The following is a 16,761-nucleotide window of genomic DNA, read 5'->3' on the forward strand; positions in this document are numbered from 1 at the left end:
CAGCAGCCCACCAATAGTCGCGATTGTGAGCGTGACTTATTAGCGAATCGTAGGGCACGGAGGGCGGGACTTGCCGGAGTACGGGTGGGGAAAACCACGCAGCGCAGTCTGTGGATCTCTGCGTTGGGCTGAACGGCCTGCTTCACTTACTACAGTTCAGGGCTGCAGCCTCCTGCCTAAAAAGTGACAAAATTAGAATTTTATTCCCCCCTGAAAACACTTTCGGATATGGGATATTAATGGATTGTTATTATTATTATTATTATTAATAATAATAATAATAATAATAATAATAATAATTAATAGCAATAAAAAAGTGTATTTCCTGAAGGAATTGCAGAATGGTCGTGTCCCCGTTTCCAGCTATTTGCTGTTGTGTTGTTATGTGGCTGCTAGGTGGTGGCACCAGCTTCCCAGGTGGTTATTAGGGTGTTGCTAAGGAGTTGGTAGACGGTTTCCGCTAGGTGGCTGCTATGGTATCGCAGGTGGTTGTGATGGTGTCTCATGTGGTCGCTAGGGGGTTGCTATATAGTGGTGCTTCAGGTGAGTGAATAGGTGGTTGCTAGGCTGTTGCTACGAGTTCACTAGGGTGAAACGGTGGTTGCTAAGGGATTGCTAAATAGTGGATGCTGTAGTGTTGCTTGGTGGATCCTTATGATGTTGAAGGTGGGTGAATAGGTGGTTGCTAGGCTGTTGCTACGAGTTCACTAGGGTGAAACGGTGGTTGCTAAGGGATTGCTAAATAGTGGATGCTGTAGTGTTGCTTGGTGGATCCTTATGATGTTGAAGGTCGGTGAATAGGTGGTTGCTAGGCTGTTGCTACAAGTTCACCAGGGTGAAACTGTGGTTGCTAAGGGATTGCTAAATAGTGGATGCTGTAGTGTTGCTTGGTGGATCTTTATGCTATCTCAGACGGGCTATTAGGTGGTTGCTAGGGTGTTGCCAAGTGTGCTGTGCTATGGGATGAGTAGGAAGTTTTAACTTAAATGTGTTTGTGGTTAGAGAGCTGCTGCTGGAAATGGGCTGCTCTCGAAAGACAGGCCTCAGCTCTGGTTTAGTCCCAGCACATGATCTCCATAACCGACCAGAAATCAAAGTGAACTGCGTTTGCAACAGGATTAGGATCAATTTAGGGCCAAAAAAATAAGTAGGTTCTGTTTGTTGTTCTCGTAGTAATGAGCTTTCAGACCTGGATCAGATTTCCAGAAGTTAAGACATTACAACCCCGCCGCAGGGCTTCCCTTACCGCGGTTTAGAATACTAGGCCCAAAAATACAACTCCTATCTCAGGGCCTCTGTTCAGGGACGGCCCATGGTTTGGACTGAGGCCGCCCTGACCCACAGACAATACTGATAAAACCAGACAAATAACAAACATTAATAATACTGCTAACACTACATGGACAAAAGTATTGGGACACCTACTCATCCATTGTTTCCTTCAATATCAAAGGTATTAAAAAAAAAAAGTGTATATCCTGCTTTTGTTGAAATACTGTCTCTACTGTCCAGGAAAGAAGACTTTCTACTAGATTTTGGAGGAGGTTTGCTGCGAGGATTTGATTGCATTCAGCAACAAATTAGTGTTCCTCACCCCCAACTCATCTCAAACGTGTTGGATGGAGCAGCAGAGGACTTCAGCCAGGTTATTCCCATCTGCTAAAGCTACAAGCAAAACAGTGGCCAGGGGCCTGTAGTGCAGTCTGTTTCCTAGGTGACACCAAGACGAGACACAAACACACACACACAAACGATTTGATTATCTTTTCTTCCAGCCAGGCATGCGACTGCTAACTATTTTAGGACCCCAAAGCTCTTCTCAGCAATGCCAGGCTCACATTCTCCTCAACCACAGCTTGAATATCTGCCACTGACTCTAGTGTTCCAAGTTTCTGCCCCCTCCCTCTCTCTCTTTTAAAGGAACCCTTCAGCCAAAACGAAGACCAACCCATCAGCATATCCATCACATCTGTGGTAAACACGGCTAATCACACAGACAAACACCTTCAGATGATGAATCTTGAAGGTAGAATTCATTGCAATATTTTTGTATATAAATATCACTCATAAATTGTTGCTTATATAAATTCAAGGTGTTTAATCAGTGGGATAGCTGATCAGCTCATCAACATATATATATATTTAATATATACATTAGTCAATGAGCTGATCAGCTATCCCGCTGATTGGCTGATTAAACATCTTGAATTTACATAAGCAATAACTTATGCAGGTGTAATTTCATACAACTTTCGGATTGGCTCAATAGCGCCATCTGGTGTCTGAGTAGCAACAGTGTCTCCTGCTATAGGGTGTAGTTTATAGGAGAGGTAGGAACTGCAATAGTGATTGAGTGGGACAGGACTTTCTTCCAAACTTAGGGGTATTTAAAAAGAGCTGATCCTGCTTTTGTTGGGAGTAACTGTCTCTACCGTCCAGGGAGGAAGGCTTTTTACTAGATTTTGGAGGAGCACTGCTGTGAGGATCTGATTGCAATCCACAAGAACCACCAGCCATCATTACACTGCTCCACAGCTCGATGCTGCTGGGGGGAGTTTACACCCCTTGATTCCATGCCTGGCATTTGGTACAGTACCAGTAGGTTCATGTTTATCTGCTCTAGAGAGTCCCGGCCTACTCTACTGGCAGTGCTTCTCTACAGGGACTAGACAAAACAAGCTGAGCGCAAATTGGCAAATCTGTCAGTAGGAGTAGAATGAATCCATTAGAAGGGGTGTCCACAAACATTTGAGCATAGTGTGCTATCTGTGCTAACATAGTAATGCATGAGAGTGTATTATGTACGGCTAAAGTAAAAAAGTTACAAATATTTAAATAACATCACTGCCGTCCAATGAAAACCTGTACCTTCATTTTAGTCCGTTTTCAGTTTTGCCCATGGTTTAAACCCTGTAGCTGCTCTGTACACTGTGTACACTACTGTGGAGGAACAGGCCAATAGAAATGCTTTAAATGACTTTGATTAAACTCTTATTTTATGTTGACTTCTATTCAAAGTACATAATCACCCTCTCCTGTAAAGTCTCCATTTTGGACATACAGGTTTTTCAATATTTATTTTAAATACAGATCAGAGATTATTATTAATGATAAAAAAAAACAAAAAAAACGCACATCTAAGAACTTGAAGGACAGTCAGTCAATGACCAATAGTAAGGATTTACCAGCATGTTCATAATGAAGGACACGTGATGAAAGCATATCCTTCCTTTTAATATGACTTTTTCAAAGCCAGAAATTTCTTTAAGGTTCAACAACTTGAAACAACTCAGTTACAAAAAAGTGGGGTTGAGAAACACAAAGAAAGGACGCTCACCGGAAGTCTCTCATTCCTTCTCCATTCTTCACAACGGCTGCTCGAGTGGCAGCCCCGTTGGTTTCATTGTACAGTTCATGCACACAGGAGGACAAACACATGGATGTCTGCTGCTGCTCATGCGATCTGAACCCCCTCCCAAAAAACAAAAAAAAACTATATATAATAAAACCCCACTTCTGAAATGGTGAAGGCAGAAGAAATTCGACAGGTCGACTCCTAACTGCCAAGCTAAAAAAAAAAAAAAAAAAAAAAGGCAACTATTTCCCCTTAAAGTTGCTTCAACTAAAAAAATAATTGAGAAAATATAAGTGGGACATTGATACTGTTTGTTTGTGTGTGTTTTTTTTAATATATGTCATTATTTCAGTGGTTGAAAAGAAAAACAGATCATGCTGCTGCAGGAGGGGGCAAACAAAGTTAAAACTCAATTCAACACAAATAATCCAAAAAAGTAAAGAAACCAATCCTAGGAGAAATCTGAACAATTTGTACATTCTAAAGCAGAACCAACATCAAACAGTTTAAAATGAGGATAAAGAGGGGGGTGGGGAAAGGGAAGGGCTCTCAGGACTGGGACGGGGACATCTGGGCTTTCCTCATGGAGCGCAGGGCTTTCTCCCTCAGGTGCTTCTCAAGGTCATCCAGACTGTCCTCTACTTCACTCTCTGATTCCTTCAAGAAAGGTAGCATTAATCAAAGTCTGCTTAAATCACAGAAAGACTGCTTAATCAGCACTTAACACCATGCAGAAGAGGTCAGGATATGGGGTGGACAGTGGTCAATCATGTATTACTGCTCGCATCCGTTTTTATTCCCTACTTGAAAACAGGTTGTCCAATTCAGACGATCACTGTACCTTTAAAACTTGGGGCACGTCTAAGAACTACATGAAAAGGTGTTGCTTTAGTATTAATATTATTAGCATTATTGTTTCTGATGCTTCCAGGAACATCACCGATGTGTCCATGTGTCTGTCCTTACACAGATACTACCACGGTTAGAGCACCGGGTTACCGATAACAGGGTTGTGGGTTCGATTCCCGGGCTTGGCAAGATGCCACCGTTGGGCCCTTGAGCAAGGCCCTTTAGCCTCTCCGCTCCCCGGGCGCTGGAGTTGGCTGCCCACCGCTCTGTGTGTGTGTGTGTGTGTGTGTGTGTGTGTGTGTGTGTGTGTGTGTGTGTATGTACTCACTGCCCCTAGTTCACTAGTGTGTGTGAGTGTGTTCACACTACCACAGAAGGGTTAAATGCGGAGGACACATTTCGCTGTACAGTGTACCCGCACCTTTACCTTTAAAAGTAACGTTTTCAGTTCTGGTCATTTTGAGACGGTCCCTGGCACTGCAGATGACTGCAGCAGTAAACAAACTTTCTCTTTCAGAGAAAAGCTTTACGCTCAAATGAGACAAAGATCAAGCGGAGGCAATTCAACCACTAGAACCTTTTACCAGTTGTTAAAAAAGGTGGTGGAAGCACCATGCAGGACTAGGTAATTCTGGTAGTTTTGAGACAGTCCCTGGCACTTACAAGCTACAAGCTTTGGCTGTAGCAGAAGTAAGGTGAATTGCTCATCTGCTACGACGAAGAACACTGTTGGGACAAAGTGAAGGACCATTCAAATCTAAGCTCAGAAATGTAGCCCACGCTCTGAGCAATTTGGAGGATACAACTGATGCATCATTCCTATCCATGGTTGGACAGTTCTCTGCTCAGAAAATGGGGCCACAAAAATGATGGAAAACCTTTGGAGCCTAGACAGTTTAAACATGTTAGCTTTTAATAATAATTATTTCTGTTTGACACTGCAACTGCAACAGATGGGACTTTTCAGGTGTGTATACCAATAAGCTACTAAAGAGTCTTCAAAAGGCAGTCCTACTAAAGACCTGTACTACCACAGCTGCAGCTTGGGCTTTGAAACACAGCTACAGAAATTGAGCGTATCGATGCCAAACCTTCATGTTTGTCAAAGGCAAACGCACAAACTACTACTATACTGTAGCATAATGTAATTTTTCATCTGTCTAGGCCATTTAGCCCATTTAAATGGGTGTTTTGTGGCTAATGCACGAGACATTACACCGTACCATAAAGGCTTTTTGTAGTAAATGTAGGATATCAAATTCTCAGAGTGAGACATGGCTGAACTGTCCTGCTGTGCTGTTCTTAAAATAGAAAGGTTCCTAAATCAGCTGGAAATGACTCTTCTCCCCCCCCCCCCCCCCCATCACTGGGCTGTTACCAAGGTATCTCCACATCCATCACAGGCCTAACTAAAAGAACAAACTTTCTCCTTCCAGCAGTTTAGAAATGTCTACTTCACCTTTTTCTGATCAGATTCAGGATCTCCCTCAACATGGGCGCTTTCCTGCCCGTCGCCTGCCGGCCCTGCGCCGCCCTTCTCCTTCTTATGCTTCTTGTGCTTTTTGTGTTTTTTCTCTTTCTTGTGTTTCTTCTCCTTCTTCTTCTTCTTTTTCTTCCCTCCGTCTACGTCAGAGGTCTGAATGTAGTTTGGGAGAGAAATAGAGAAAAAGCTTGCCATCAGTCCACTTCATTTTTGATCACCCGAACAGAAAGTGGACAGCACTGTAAAACAATCAGAGACGTTTGACACCTGCTCAGGGGCAGCATACCTTGTTTGGGGAGGGGCTTGGAGAAGCGCTGCTGGCCTTCTTGGCAGGAGGAGGCGGAGAGCCGCTCGCAGAACGAGTAGGAGAGGGAGAGGGGGATGCCGAGGCAGGAGCTGGGCGCTTTTGTGCTCCAGAAGCAGAAGCTGAGGCGGCTGGGAAAGGTGGGGGAGAGGCGGAGCGTGAGCGAGATGCAGGTCTCCTCACTGGCCGGGGGCTCGGAGAGCTTCTGCAGACAGAAGAGAGTAAAAGGAAGAAGAAAATAATTATACAGTAGGATTAAGTATTAAAACCTTTACAGGTAAAGTGAAAAAATAAATTTGAGCGTTTCTATTGGTCCATTCATTAAAAGCTTCATGATGAAGATTCAGAAGGTATGAAACATCAAAAATGGAGGTAAAGTCAATGACAACATGCACTTTAAAACTGACCACACGACTAATAACTAGATCATCAAGTGATGCTCATGTACCTTTGTGTCTTGCGTGGCTCTGGCGTGCGGGACACCCTGCGGATGGGTCGGTTACGGGCAGGAGACTGCTGTCGTCTTTGTGGGGAAGAGCTAGAGGGTGGGTACCTAGACTGCGGGCTAGACGACCCTCGGGCTGCGTGGCCCGGAGCCGGAGAAGAGCGAGAGTCCCTTCCCTGCCGAGCCGCAGGGAGCAAGAGGGGGCTCCTCCGGTGGCGAGGAGGAGGGGAGGCAGATGAGGGCGGGCTGCGCCTCTTTACCGGACTGCCACGGCTGCGCTTAGGTGACCGAGAAGCTCGCCGTTTGGAGGGAGGTGATACGGAGGGCCGTCTTTTCTGGCCCGGTGGAGGAGAGGGGCTGTAGCGGCGCTGAATGGGAGGTGAGTAACGCCTTGGGGATGGGGATCGGCGGCGAGGAGGATGTGGAGAGGGGGACCTGGGAGAAGAAGGGAAAAAAGCCACAAAACAAGCTATTTAGTCTTCAGCTGCCAGGTTAATACAAATAATGTTTTAACCCTCCAGGCTGAACTACTCTGAACTCCGTCTTCAATCAAATTTACACTGGCTTTTCCTTGCCACAAATGTAGTCACTCAACCAAGACAGGTTTTCTGTTTGGCTCTTTAAATGTTATGCTATGAGGTAAATGTAGGCACCAACTAACTACCCACCCAGCTTCAGATATCGGTACTTGCAGATACACTGAAAGGACAAAAGTATTGGGACACCTGCAGATTTCTTTATGTTCGTCCTGCTTTTGTTGGGAGTAACCGTCCCTTTACAAGTCGCAATGACTTGGGCGATGTTATTTTAAGGTTAAAAATAAATAAAATAAAATAAATAAATATATATATAGAAATGTATATAGAATACACACACACACACACACACACACACACACACACACACACACACTTCATGCTGTGCGTTTATGGTGTCTGGGGTGAAATCGGCTCACATGCCAAACGCTTCTGATCCTAAAATGAACTACTATACCTGCGTCTGGGTGCAGGAGACGGAGATCTGCGCCGCCTGGCTGGGGAAGGGGAGCGATGGCGCCGTGGTGATGGAGATCGTCTTTTTCTATGAGAGACAAAAAGAATTGAATCTTCTGTACAAATGACCAAGCACTAGTGCTGCTCCTTAAATCACCAAGACTACATGTTTACACATTCACCTTCGAGCCCATCATGAACATAACACAGATTTAGAGAATAAAAGGAGGGCTGAACTCCACAGAAGCGTTTAGGTCACTTTGCGAGATGATCAATCTCACTCTACCTTGGGGATGGATCCCTGTGTCGTCTCCTAGGGGATGCTGGCGAGTGGCTCCGCCTCCTCCTGATCTCACCGTTCCTGGCTGCAGGCCCTCTGCCCTGCCTCTTGGGTCCCTCATCTTCAGAGGATGATGAGGATGATCCAGTTTCTGAAGACAGACAACAATCAGAATCAGACCTAAAGCCAGAAGATCAAAAGCAGCACCACACTGATTATGAGACATGAACAGGTCGACACACAAGTGCAGACAGTGTGTGAGAAGGTGAGGTGAGGTCGGAGGAGAGCGGTGACAACCTGAAGACGACTGCTGATTCTGCCTGCGATACTGCCGTCGCTGCTGGACAGAATCGGCCGCAGCCCCCTTCCCCACCTTATCCTCCTCTGAAACGCAAAGCAGTGAGGGGGGGTTTTTTTAGTGCTCGAGAAACAGTAATGGAGTACATGCTCGTTCACCCACCCACCAACACAGCCATGAAACTACAGCCGCCGTGCAACCACACCCATATCTTTGTGCCAGGAAACAGGATTTTATATATAATAATAATAATAATAATGTAAAAAGGCACTACGAAGAGGCCCTACTATGTGCTATTCAAATTACATGAAAACTGTATGGAAAGATATGAAAAACTTGGGTTGCCAAGTTTCTTGTACACAGTGCCTACAGGTTTTCAGTAGCAAGCCCTCCTCGTTCATGAATACAAAATCTATATGGACTCCAACTGTCCAACACGTTAGGTCTTGGCTATGGACCTGTGGAAGGCAGCGCCACAAGAAAAACTACCCAGTCCCACTGATTAATGCCTTACATTAATCTTAGTAAATATCCAATGAAATATTGTGTGATGTGGTTACAGCTGACAAAGTACTTGATATATCTAACAAATAAATATTATAGCCAACGTCTCACAAAAGAAGCACCATGGTGGCTCTCTTCACACTGGCAAGTTAGTTCTAAACTCATTCTCGAGTTTAAGTGCAGACACTCATTAATAAACTGCATTCTGCATCAATCTCCATAACCAACAAGATTCAACATACTTGTTACATGCAACAGACACACACACACACAGACAGACTCACCCGATTCTGATATGTCTGATCGTCTGGGTTTAGGAGCAGGTGATGGAGACTCGTTACGTCCACCAGCTCGCCGCTTCGATCCTGAAACCAAACAAAAACACTGAAGATCACAAAAGGCCGTTTAAGGGACTCTGTGTTAATAAATTAGACAAGCATTCTGTGTCAAGTCTTCGGTGCTTGCTCTCTCAGTGCTGAAGAGAACAGATTCAGTCCTTATACAAGACAAGAACTTACTGCTGCTTTACAAGGTACTCTGCGAATGCAATAAGCGTTCATAACTGGGATGTTCCCTTCAGGTTCATTTCTGCCCTCCGATCGGAGTCTCTTAATGAGCATCTCCCCTCACTGTGTTTTATAGTGTTTAATATCTTATAATCCAGTCTGACTCTCCTCCCTGACCAATCAGCTCCCAGCTCCTTGAAACACTGCAGTCAGGTCACTGTGCGTCTGTGCAGTGGTCCACACTCTGGACTGAAAGCTGTTGTTGTTGGTCTACTGGTGTGAAATAACTGGTTTGTAGTGCATGAATGTGCTGTGATTTGGGTTTCTATAGCATGTGTGTATTAGCATTTGGTTCTGAATGCATTCTTCAGTGCTGGTTTAATAAAAACAAAGAAAGGCGGGCGGTTCTCCAACCAGTAAAGCAGAACGTTTCTATGACGTCTACCAAAGAAAGGTCAAGTAAGAGTTACCTGAGGGGCTGGCATCAGGGCCTGCAGGGCTGCGGCGTCTCCTGGGCGGGCTGGAGGACGGCTCAGCGTGTCGCGGCTGTTTTCTGGGTGGCGTGACTGACCTTTGCTTTACTGGTCTCTTATGGGGTGAGCGTGAAGAAGAGCTGCCTGAAGACGATCGAGAACGAGATCGACGTCTGGAGGACAGAACAGGAACACAGGCTTAAAACACTGAGCTTTTGGATTGGGTTCACAGCACAAAAGCCAGAGCACTATTTCAGTATATTCAGCAAGAACCTGGTGCCCAATACACTAAGACGTAAGAGCCAGGTTCTTTGAAGGGTTGTATTTCTGTAGAGCCCAGCTGGAGACTGAACATCCGGTAGAACATAGTTCCAAACCATAAGCATTGATCTTACCTCAGCTTTCAGACTATCCGAACCTGTATGAACGAAGCTATCTAATTGTCTAGGGGAGGGTATTATATTAACCAACATATGGCTTGACGATAAGGTGACTAATGAAGTCATGTTCTGCAGACTTGCATAACTTCAGCACACTGAAACCAGCTTCCAAGCTTTTCAAATTCGGGCTCTGCACATACCTGCGTACAGGTGAGCGGCTGCGTCTGTGTCTGGGGGGAGGAGGCCGTCTGGGAGGGCTCCTGCGTCTTGGCGACATGCGCCTACGTGGGCTTGGTTTGCGTCGAGGAGAGTAGGACCTGAAGTTATGAATGAGCAAGATTAGCATTTATCATAATAGCAGCAAAATTAACTACAAGGTTCCTGTAGTCCCAAAAATCTTCATAGTACCCAGGTGTGAGGATCAACCTACCTGGATCGGGACCTGTGGCGTCGCCGGGAACGTGGTGAGCGAGATCTGGAACGGTGGCGTGGGCGATCACGCCGCCCATCCTTCTCCCGGTCTCGGTCTCGTGCTTTAGGCTTTTCCTCCGTCTTTGCTGGCTTCTCTGGAGAGGCTTCCTTGACGTTCTCGGACACAGAATCTGGTTTCACCTCCCCCACAAGGTCACTGCAGAAGGAGAGTAGAAATCAGGATTGACCAGATGACTGATGGTGATGATGAACTTCTACTAAGATATTGATTTCTGGATAACTTTGATACATACCTGGTAGATGAAGCCTCCTGAATCAGTGGTTCTGCTTTAGAGCTCTCCGATTGATCAGGTTCTGGCTGAGGTTCATCTTTGTCATTTGGTGGGCTTGAAGGGGGCGAGGCAGCAGGACTGGGCTTGCGACGAGGAGAACGTGAGTGACTACGTTTCCTTTCTCGCTTCACTGGGGAACGAGACTTCCTCCTGGAGTCCAAACGGTCAACAGGTTAGAACACCAACGAAATGACCACGAAGGTTGTGGAATCATGTAAGCATGCCAACTTAGACTCACCGTTTCGGGCTCTTAGACTGAGCCCTCTCTTTGCTCTCCTTATCTCTCTTAACTTCGTCCATCTTCTTTAAAGAGGCCAGTTTCTCCTGTTCAATCTGTCACAAGAACAGCAGACAACATTGACACACATCCACATTCAGCCTTTCGACGAGGCTGTGGGTGCTATCCCACAGAAAGCCCAGGCTCAATTCCTCTACCTCGTACCTCTAACCCAGCAAAGTAATCACCTTTCCCCTCACCTGTCTCTGCTTGATCTCCTCCTTCTTCTGCTCCAGGAAGGCAGATGGGATGCCGGCGATGTTCTCCTGGGCGCTAAGCAGCAGAGGCCAGAGGTCCTTCATGAACTCGCGAGCGTTCTTTCCGTTCAGAAAGCCAGTCAAGTTGATCTGCATCATCTTACTGTCCGGATTCTGCAACATACACACCAAGGACGGAGAGAAAGAAAAAAAAACACACAACACCGTAGATTAACACAGTGACGAAAAGAGGAGGAACAGAAGGATGGGCTCTGATGGCCAATCCCAAAATTTATCCTCTCTAAATACCATCAGGAATCAGTTACTTAAGAAAAAGACACTGTGATAGAAAACAGGCGCTGCTGCCTTTTTCTACATTCAGACTCTTGACTGAGGGTCCGAGTGTCTTGGCTTCAAGCTCTTTTAGAAAAACAAGGAAAACTAAGAGACTAAGAGGTGTCCTCATGTGCATGCATTACTTACTTTCTGGTCTTAAAAAAAACAAAAAAAAACAACAACAAAACACACCCTCCTTTCATGAGCAAATAAAATAATCAGACCAGAAGTTTGTCACTGCAAGACCCATCCCCACCTCTAGGATGTTTCAAGAGCTTGCCTCTCCCTCTACTCCCCCTCTCCCCTACTGTTGTGACACAGCAACAATAAATTCACAATACAGAGTGCGTCAAAACCCCACAAAGCAAGTACAGTCCCGGTGTCTTCAGTGTGCGCATCCTGCAGGCTCTGCGGGCTCGGGGAGGGGGATTGGAGCACCCGCCACTCCTGCACAGACAGGGACGCTCCTTTGGCTTGCTTCCGCCTCCCTACTGCTTGTGACTCAACCACCTTGAGTATAATGTTATATCATTTATCTAAATTGCAAGAGACGAACAAGCAATAATGAGTACACAAGGCATGTTTTTATTTTTCAATCACTTTAGTCAAGAGCAGAAAGGACAAATAAGGAGATAAACTGACCTATAAAGGCTACAGTATACGATGAGATGAGGAATCATACAGTATTGCTGGGCTTTACTATAAGATTATTAGTCTATTTTCTCCTTGGAAAAAATATGTACAGTACTGTGCAGAAGTTAAGAACCTCACCACATTATTTAAGGGCATTTTTCTCAGCAATTAGAGTTTTTTTAACAGTAGAAGCTCCAGATCTCATCACAACAGGTGCAGGTGAACATAAATCCACTGAAAAGGCAAAGCAAGAGCTTGTAAGCTAGTCTGAAGAACAGAGCTCGGTTCCTCCAGGTTTCTCCTGGACGCCCCCTAGTACAGCCAGCACAGCGTGGATGTGTTCAATTCAATCAGCTGATTTACCATCATAACTAAACCAGGTGTTAAAGAAATCTAAATAATACTCCATGTAGACTCCATGAGGAGAACTTTGGAGATGTTTAATGAACAGTGATGGAAAACTGTGACATTTTTAAAAACTGCTGTTTGTATTTATCCCAATACCAGTATTTTATTTTATACAAATTTCACCCCATTTTTCTACCTAATGTGAAAGGCTAATTACCCAATTCCTGTTCATGTGAACTCCGCCCCCTTCACTAGCAACACCCTCAAAACTAGGAGATTAGCACGTATCCACTGAAACACCGCTGAATTGTGGAGGAAAGCACGGATCTCCAAATCCAACACAGCAGCCAACAGACACCGCTGCTGCCCAGCATCAAGCTAAAAGTGATGGGTGCCAACAAGCCACCTCTGAGACAGCAAGGCCAATTATGCTCTCTCAGACTCCGGTTGCTGGCGGCAAGCAGCATGACCCGGGATTCGAACCAGCAAATTTCACTGAGTGAATAAAAGTAAAAAAAAAAAGTGTTTTACTGCCCAGATAAGGATCTTTTAAATTTTCACAGGTGCCCAAACTTTTGCACAGTACTGTCTATAAATATTTAGTATATTTCTGAGGAAGGCTGATTGAGACGAGCCGTTACCTTTCTGGAGTCCTCACCACAGCCATCGAAGATTCATTACCAACTTAACAGACAGTAATTTTGTCACAGACAGAGGACTGTCTCAACTGGAAATCTGGCTTAACTCGTAGCTAACTCAGAACTACCAATAAGCCTAATTTTAAAAAGTGGGGAAAAATTAAGCATTACGCCAAGTAATGTGCAGTTTTTGCCCATAATGCTGTTCTTCCATAGTATAACAACTCATTAAATAAAATTAAATACAATGGTATGGCCTAAATCTGAAATAATTAAATAATAATTGCTGTAAAGAGGTTCATCATACAAAGATTATTATTAATAAATCTCTCAAAGCATGGCTTTTCTGCTTCTGCACATTCTGGGCCCAAAACAAAAGGGCATTCTGGTCTAGAAATGTGGTGAATCTCAGCTCTGGAACATAGCAAACTACTCATTAGAGTTGACACGATTCTAAACGTCATAATCCCTGACCATAACTCACCTCCAAACACAAAGTTCATCATCAAGGGAGAGTTGGGTTCAGTGAGACTTTGGGCTCAGGTGAGATCTAATTAGGTGTTGGTGCTATACTTCTGTTGCAAGGTATAACATCCATATTGGTTCAGGCCTTTTAAATCATAAATCACATCATCATTAGAAAAGACGTCAAAACTCCACAAAGCAAGTTCAGCATCTTCAGCAAAGTCCATATGATTCTTTTTACCCATTTCTACCAGACAGATGACACTCTGTGCTGCTACAGTAATGGTTCCCAAGTAAGTTTCTAAAGCACATGTCTGATGCATTTGCACTCTTCTCCAACCCCTCTGCCATCCAGACGGTGTACAACAGAACAACTACTGCAAACCCTGCCTGCATGTAACCAAAGAAAGGAGCAGGAGAACAGAATCAATGACCGCTACCTTCTCCTCCAGCTGGTTGAAAACGAACTCGATGACGACGTCGTCCTCGAAGCCGAGGATCTCCGTCACTCGCTGGGTGATCCAGGGCTTGATGACCTCCAGGTTTACCTTCGTCATATCCACCTGATGCACACGCACAAAAAAAAGTGAAGTGGTGTAAATACAGCACGATAAACACAAACACGAGGATGATGCTTAACCATAAAAGGTTATTGGGCAAAGAGACGAGCGCTACGCACCTTTTTCTCCAGACATTCTGCAAACTTCAGCTGCTTCAGCAGCTTCTTGTGTTTGTTACTGAAGCGATTATCTTGCTCCGCACTTGTTCCCTGCAACGAGGAGTTCGAGATATGAACACTTTCTGGATTCACTTCAAGGTTATGACAACAGGGAGCCCACCCAAACACGGTTACAGTATTAACATTTATTAACAAGGTGTCTTATTATTAACAATAATAAGACACCTTCACATCCTCATTAAAGTGTTCCTACTCAGGACATTGGATCTCCAACAGTAATAATAATAATAATCTCTTTGTTGTGCCCAAAGTCAAGACTGTCCACTAGGGGAAGAGTTGAGTCACATTACTTTTGGACAGTCGACGCTTTTAGTCTAAAGTTATCTGGATAACTGAGAAATCTTGCTTTGTTAAACATCCCAAGGTTTTTAGATAAGATCCATTCCGAAGTATTAGTAGAAGAGTAAGCCATTAAATCCCCAACCCCCAGAAACATGAAGCCCCTGAAGCATCAAGGTATACAAACAGAGACCTAAAGGTCCTAATTCGAATCCCCCCCCCCTCGATCTATTAAACTGCTCCCTCAATTTCATTAATTGTTCCCTCAGCTTAAAACTCAGTCCTCAATTTAACCATCCATAAGCTGTCCCTCAATTAAATAATTTGTCCCTCACTTTAAGAATCCATAATTTGTTCCCTCAGTTTCAATTTAATAATTAGTTCACTCAATTTAAACCAATTGCTCTCTCAATTTAACAATCGGTACCTTCAATTTAATTTGTCCCTCAGTTTAATATGTTGTTCCCTCTATGTAAGAAGCTGTTTCCTCATTTTCATAAATCGATCCCTCCATTGAACCATATGTAGCTTCATTTTATTAACTAATTTCTTCAATTTAACAAACCTGTACCTTTTATTTAATAGCTCCCTCAGTTTACGTCATTTAATCAATTAATAATTTGTACCTTTTATTTAATAAATAGCTCCCTCAGTTTACATCATTTCATCAATTAATAATTCGTACCTTCTATTTAATAACTCATTTCTTCAATTTAACAATCTGTACCTTTTATTTAATAGCTCCCTCAGTTTAAGTCATTAATCAATTAATAATTTGTACCTTTTATTTAACAAATAGCTCCCTCAGTTTACATCATTTCATCAATTAATAATTTGTACCTTTTATTTAATAACTAATTTCTTCTATTTAACAATCTGTACCTTTTATTTAATAGCTCCCTCAGTTTACATCATTTCATCAATTAATAATTTGTACCTTCTATTTAATAAAAAGCTCCTTAGTTCCCTGAGTTTAATAAAACCCACAGCTTGTGTGTAATAAGTCGTCCCCTCGTCGTTAAGAGGACAGAACGGGACGTTATTACGGGACGGTTTAGGGTAATCCGGGTTCCCCCGCTCGTGCACACGACCCGGGATCTGCTCCACACGACCGGAGAGCAGCACGAGCTAAAATCCCTCAACCCTCCCAGCTTCCACCTGCACCCCTCAGCGGCTTTTAGCTCGGCTCACTGCCCCCCTACAGGCTCCTGCTAAAGTCCTGGTGAAGCTCCACTGCCCCCCTACAGGCTCCTGCTAAAGTCCTGGTGAAGCTCAAACCCAGGAACCGCAGAGGAAGGCACGGGCAGCGGCACGGGCAGCGGCACGGGCAGCTAGCGAGCTAGTGCTAACAGCGCTAAACATTAGCCAGCCCGGCCTCGTCTCGACCCTCCTTCACTTATAAACCTTTGATTATAATAATACTAATAATAATGACTAAATTACTGCTGAGGATGTAACCCCTCCACACGCGCGCGTTAGAGACACAGGGGACTCTCTCCGAGCCCTCCGAGCAGTTCGCCATTACGCTCCACGTTAGCTCCCCGGCTAACCACTGCTAACGCGACGGTAACGGCTTGATCATATTCAGGGAAATAACGCAGAAGTACGAGCTACTGCTAACTAAACCCACTCGGGCTGGTTCTATGTTCCCTAACGTCCCACCAAAGTACCGTAAATGCATCAGAAAGGTTCACTTACGCGGAAAAATCCCGCGTCCATTTCCACCGAGAGGTGCGACAAAACCCGTCTGCGGAAAACGCGCTACCGTTCCCACAACCCACCGCGCCTCCTGATGTCACTTACCCGAAGGAGCCCTGCAGCGTCCCGATTGGCGCTCTGGCGCCCTGCGCACTTCCACACTAACTACTGCGCACTAGCAAGAACACTAGCAAGCCTCAAGATGCTAGTCCAGTTAGCGGATTATAGAATAACAAAGTGTGAATAACTCGATTGAAAGTGCGCATATGGAGCAAAAGTGAACTTAAAAAACATCTAAATATAAACCTAAACTTATAATAATATTATAATTGGTGTTTTTGGTAGATAGCTAGTGGCGCTGAGGCTAATGGTAACAAGCTAGCTAGTTAGTAATGTTTTTGAAGAAGTGAACAAAAGGACAAAAACAAAAGTTAATAATCGAGTAATAATCCAATCCTCTTTAATATTTTAAAGTATTTTAAAAGGTGTTTTTGAAACTTCACTTAATAAATATTGAT

At 44.3% G+C, this 16,761-nt stretch overlaps 1 protein-coding gene across 2 annotated transcripts; it reads right to left on the reverse strand.

Annotated features, from left to right (window-relative positions):
• Window positions 1–3,213: 3,213 nt before the first annotated feature.
• srrm1 (serine/arginine repetitive matrix 1) lies at window positions 3,214–16,327 on the reverse strand. Of its 2 annotated transcripts, none has more exons than XM_072690021.1 (17): window positions 16,244–16,327; window positions 14,207–14,296; window positions 13,968–14,090; window positions 11,111–11,281; window positions 10,872–10,966; window positions 10,595–10,783; window positions 10,300–10,497; window positions 10,070–10,186; window positions 9,487–9,662; window positions 8,795–8,875; window positions 8,006–8,092; window positions 7,715–7,859; window positions 7,430–7,516; window positions 6,440–6,871; window positions 5,974–6,196; window positions 5,664–5,840; window positions 3,214–4,012 (listed from the first exon to the last, which is right to left on the reverse strand). In XM_072690021.1, the coding sequence occupies exons 1-17, from the start codon at window positions 16,262–16,264 to the stop codon at window positions 3,905–3,907; spliced, it is 2,520 nt and encodes an 839-aa protein (XP_072546122.1). In that variant the 5' UTR covers window positions 16,265–16,327; the 3' UTR covers window positions 3,214–3,904. The 2 variants fall into 2 exon arrangements, with proteins under 2 accessions (XP_072546122.1, XP_072546123.1); XM_072690022.1 differs by having other exon boundaries at window positions 3,905–4,005.
• Between the last annotated feature and the right edge of the window lie 434 nt (window positions 16,328–16,761).

Source organism: Salminus brasiliensis, chromosome 10 (assembly GCF_030463535.1).
Source record: "Salminus brasiliensis chromosome 10, fSalBra1.hap2, whole genome shotgun sequence".
NCBI classification, from domain to species: domain Eukaryota; kingdom Metazoa; phylum Chordata; class Actinopteri; order Characiformes; family Bryconidae; genus Salminus; species Salminus brasiliensis.

What these genes read in the sequence shown, in the direction of transcription:
- srrm1 (XM_072690021.1), bottom strand. Translation starts at nt 16,264, where the DNA reads ATGGACGCGGGATTTTTCCGC. An exon ending in TGGACGCGGGATTTTTCCGC is followed by an intron (nt 14,297 to 16,243) that starts GTAAGTGAACCT and finishes TCCTCGTTGCAG; the next exon opens with GGAACAAGTGCGGAGCAAGA. An exon ending in AGGAGATCAAGCAGAGACAG is followed by an intron (nt 10,967 to 11,110) that starts GTGAGGGGAAAG and finishes TTCTTGTGACAG; the next exon opens with ATTGAACAGGAGAAACTGGC.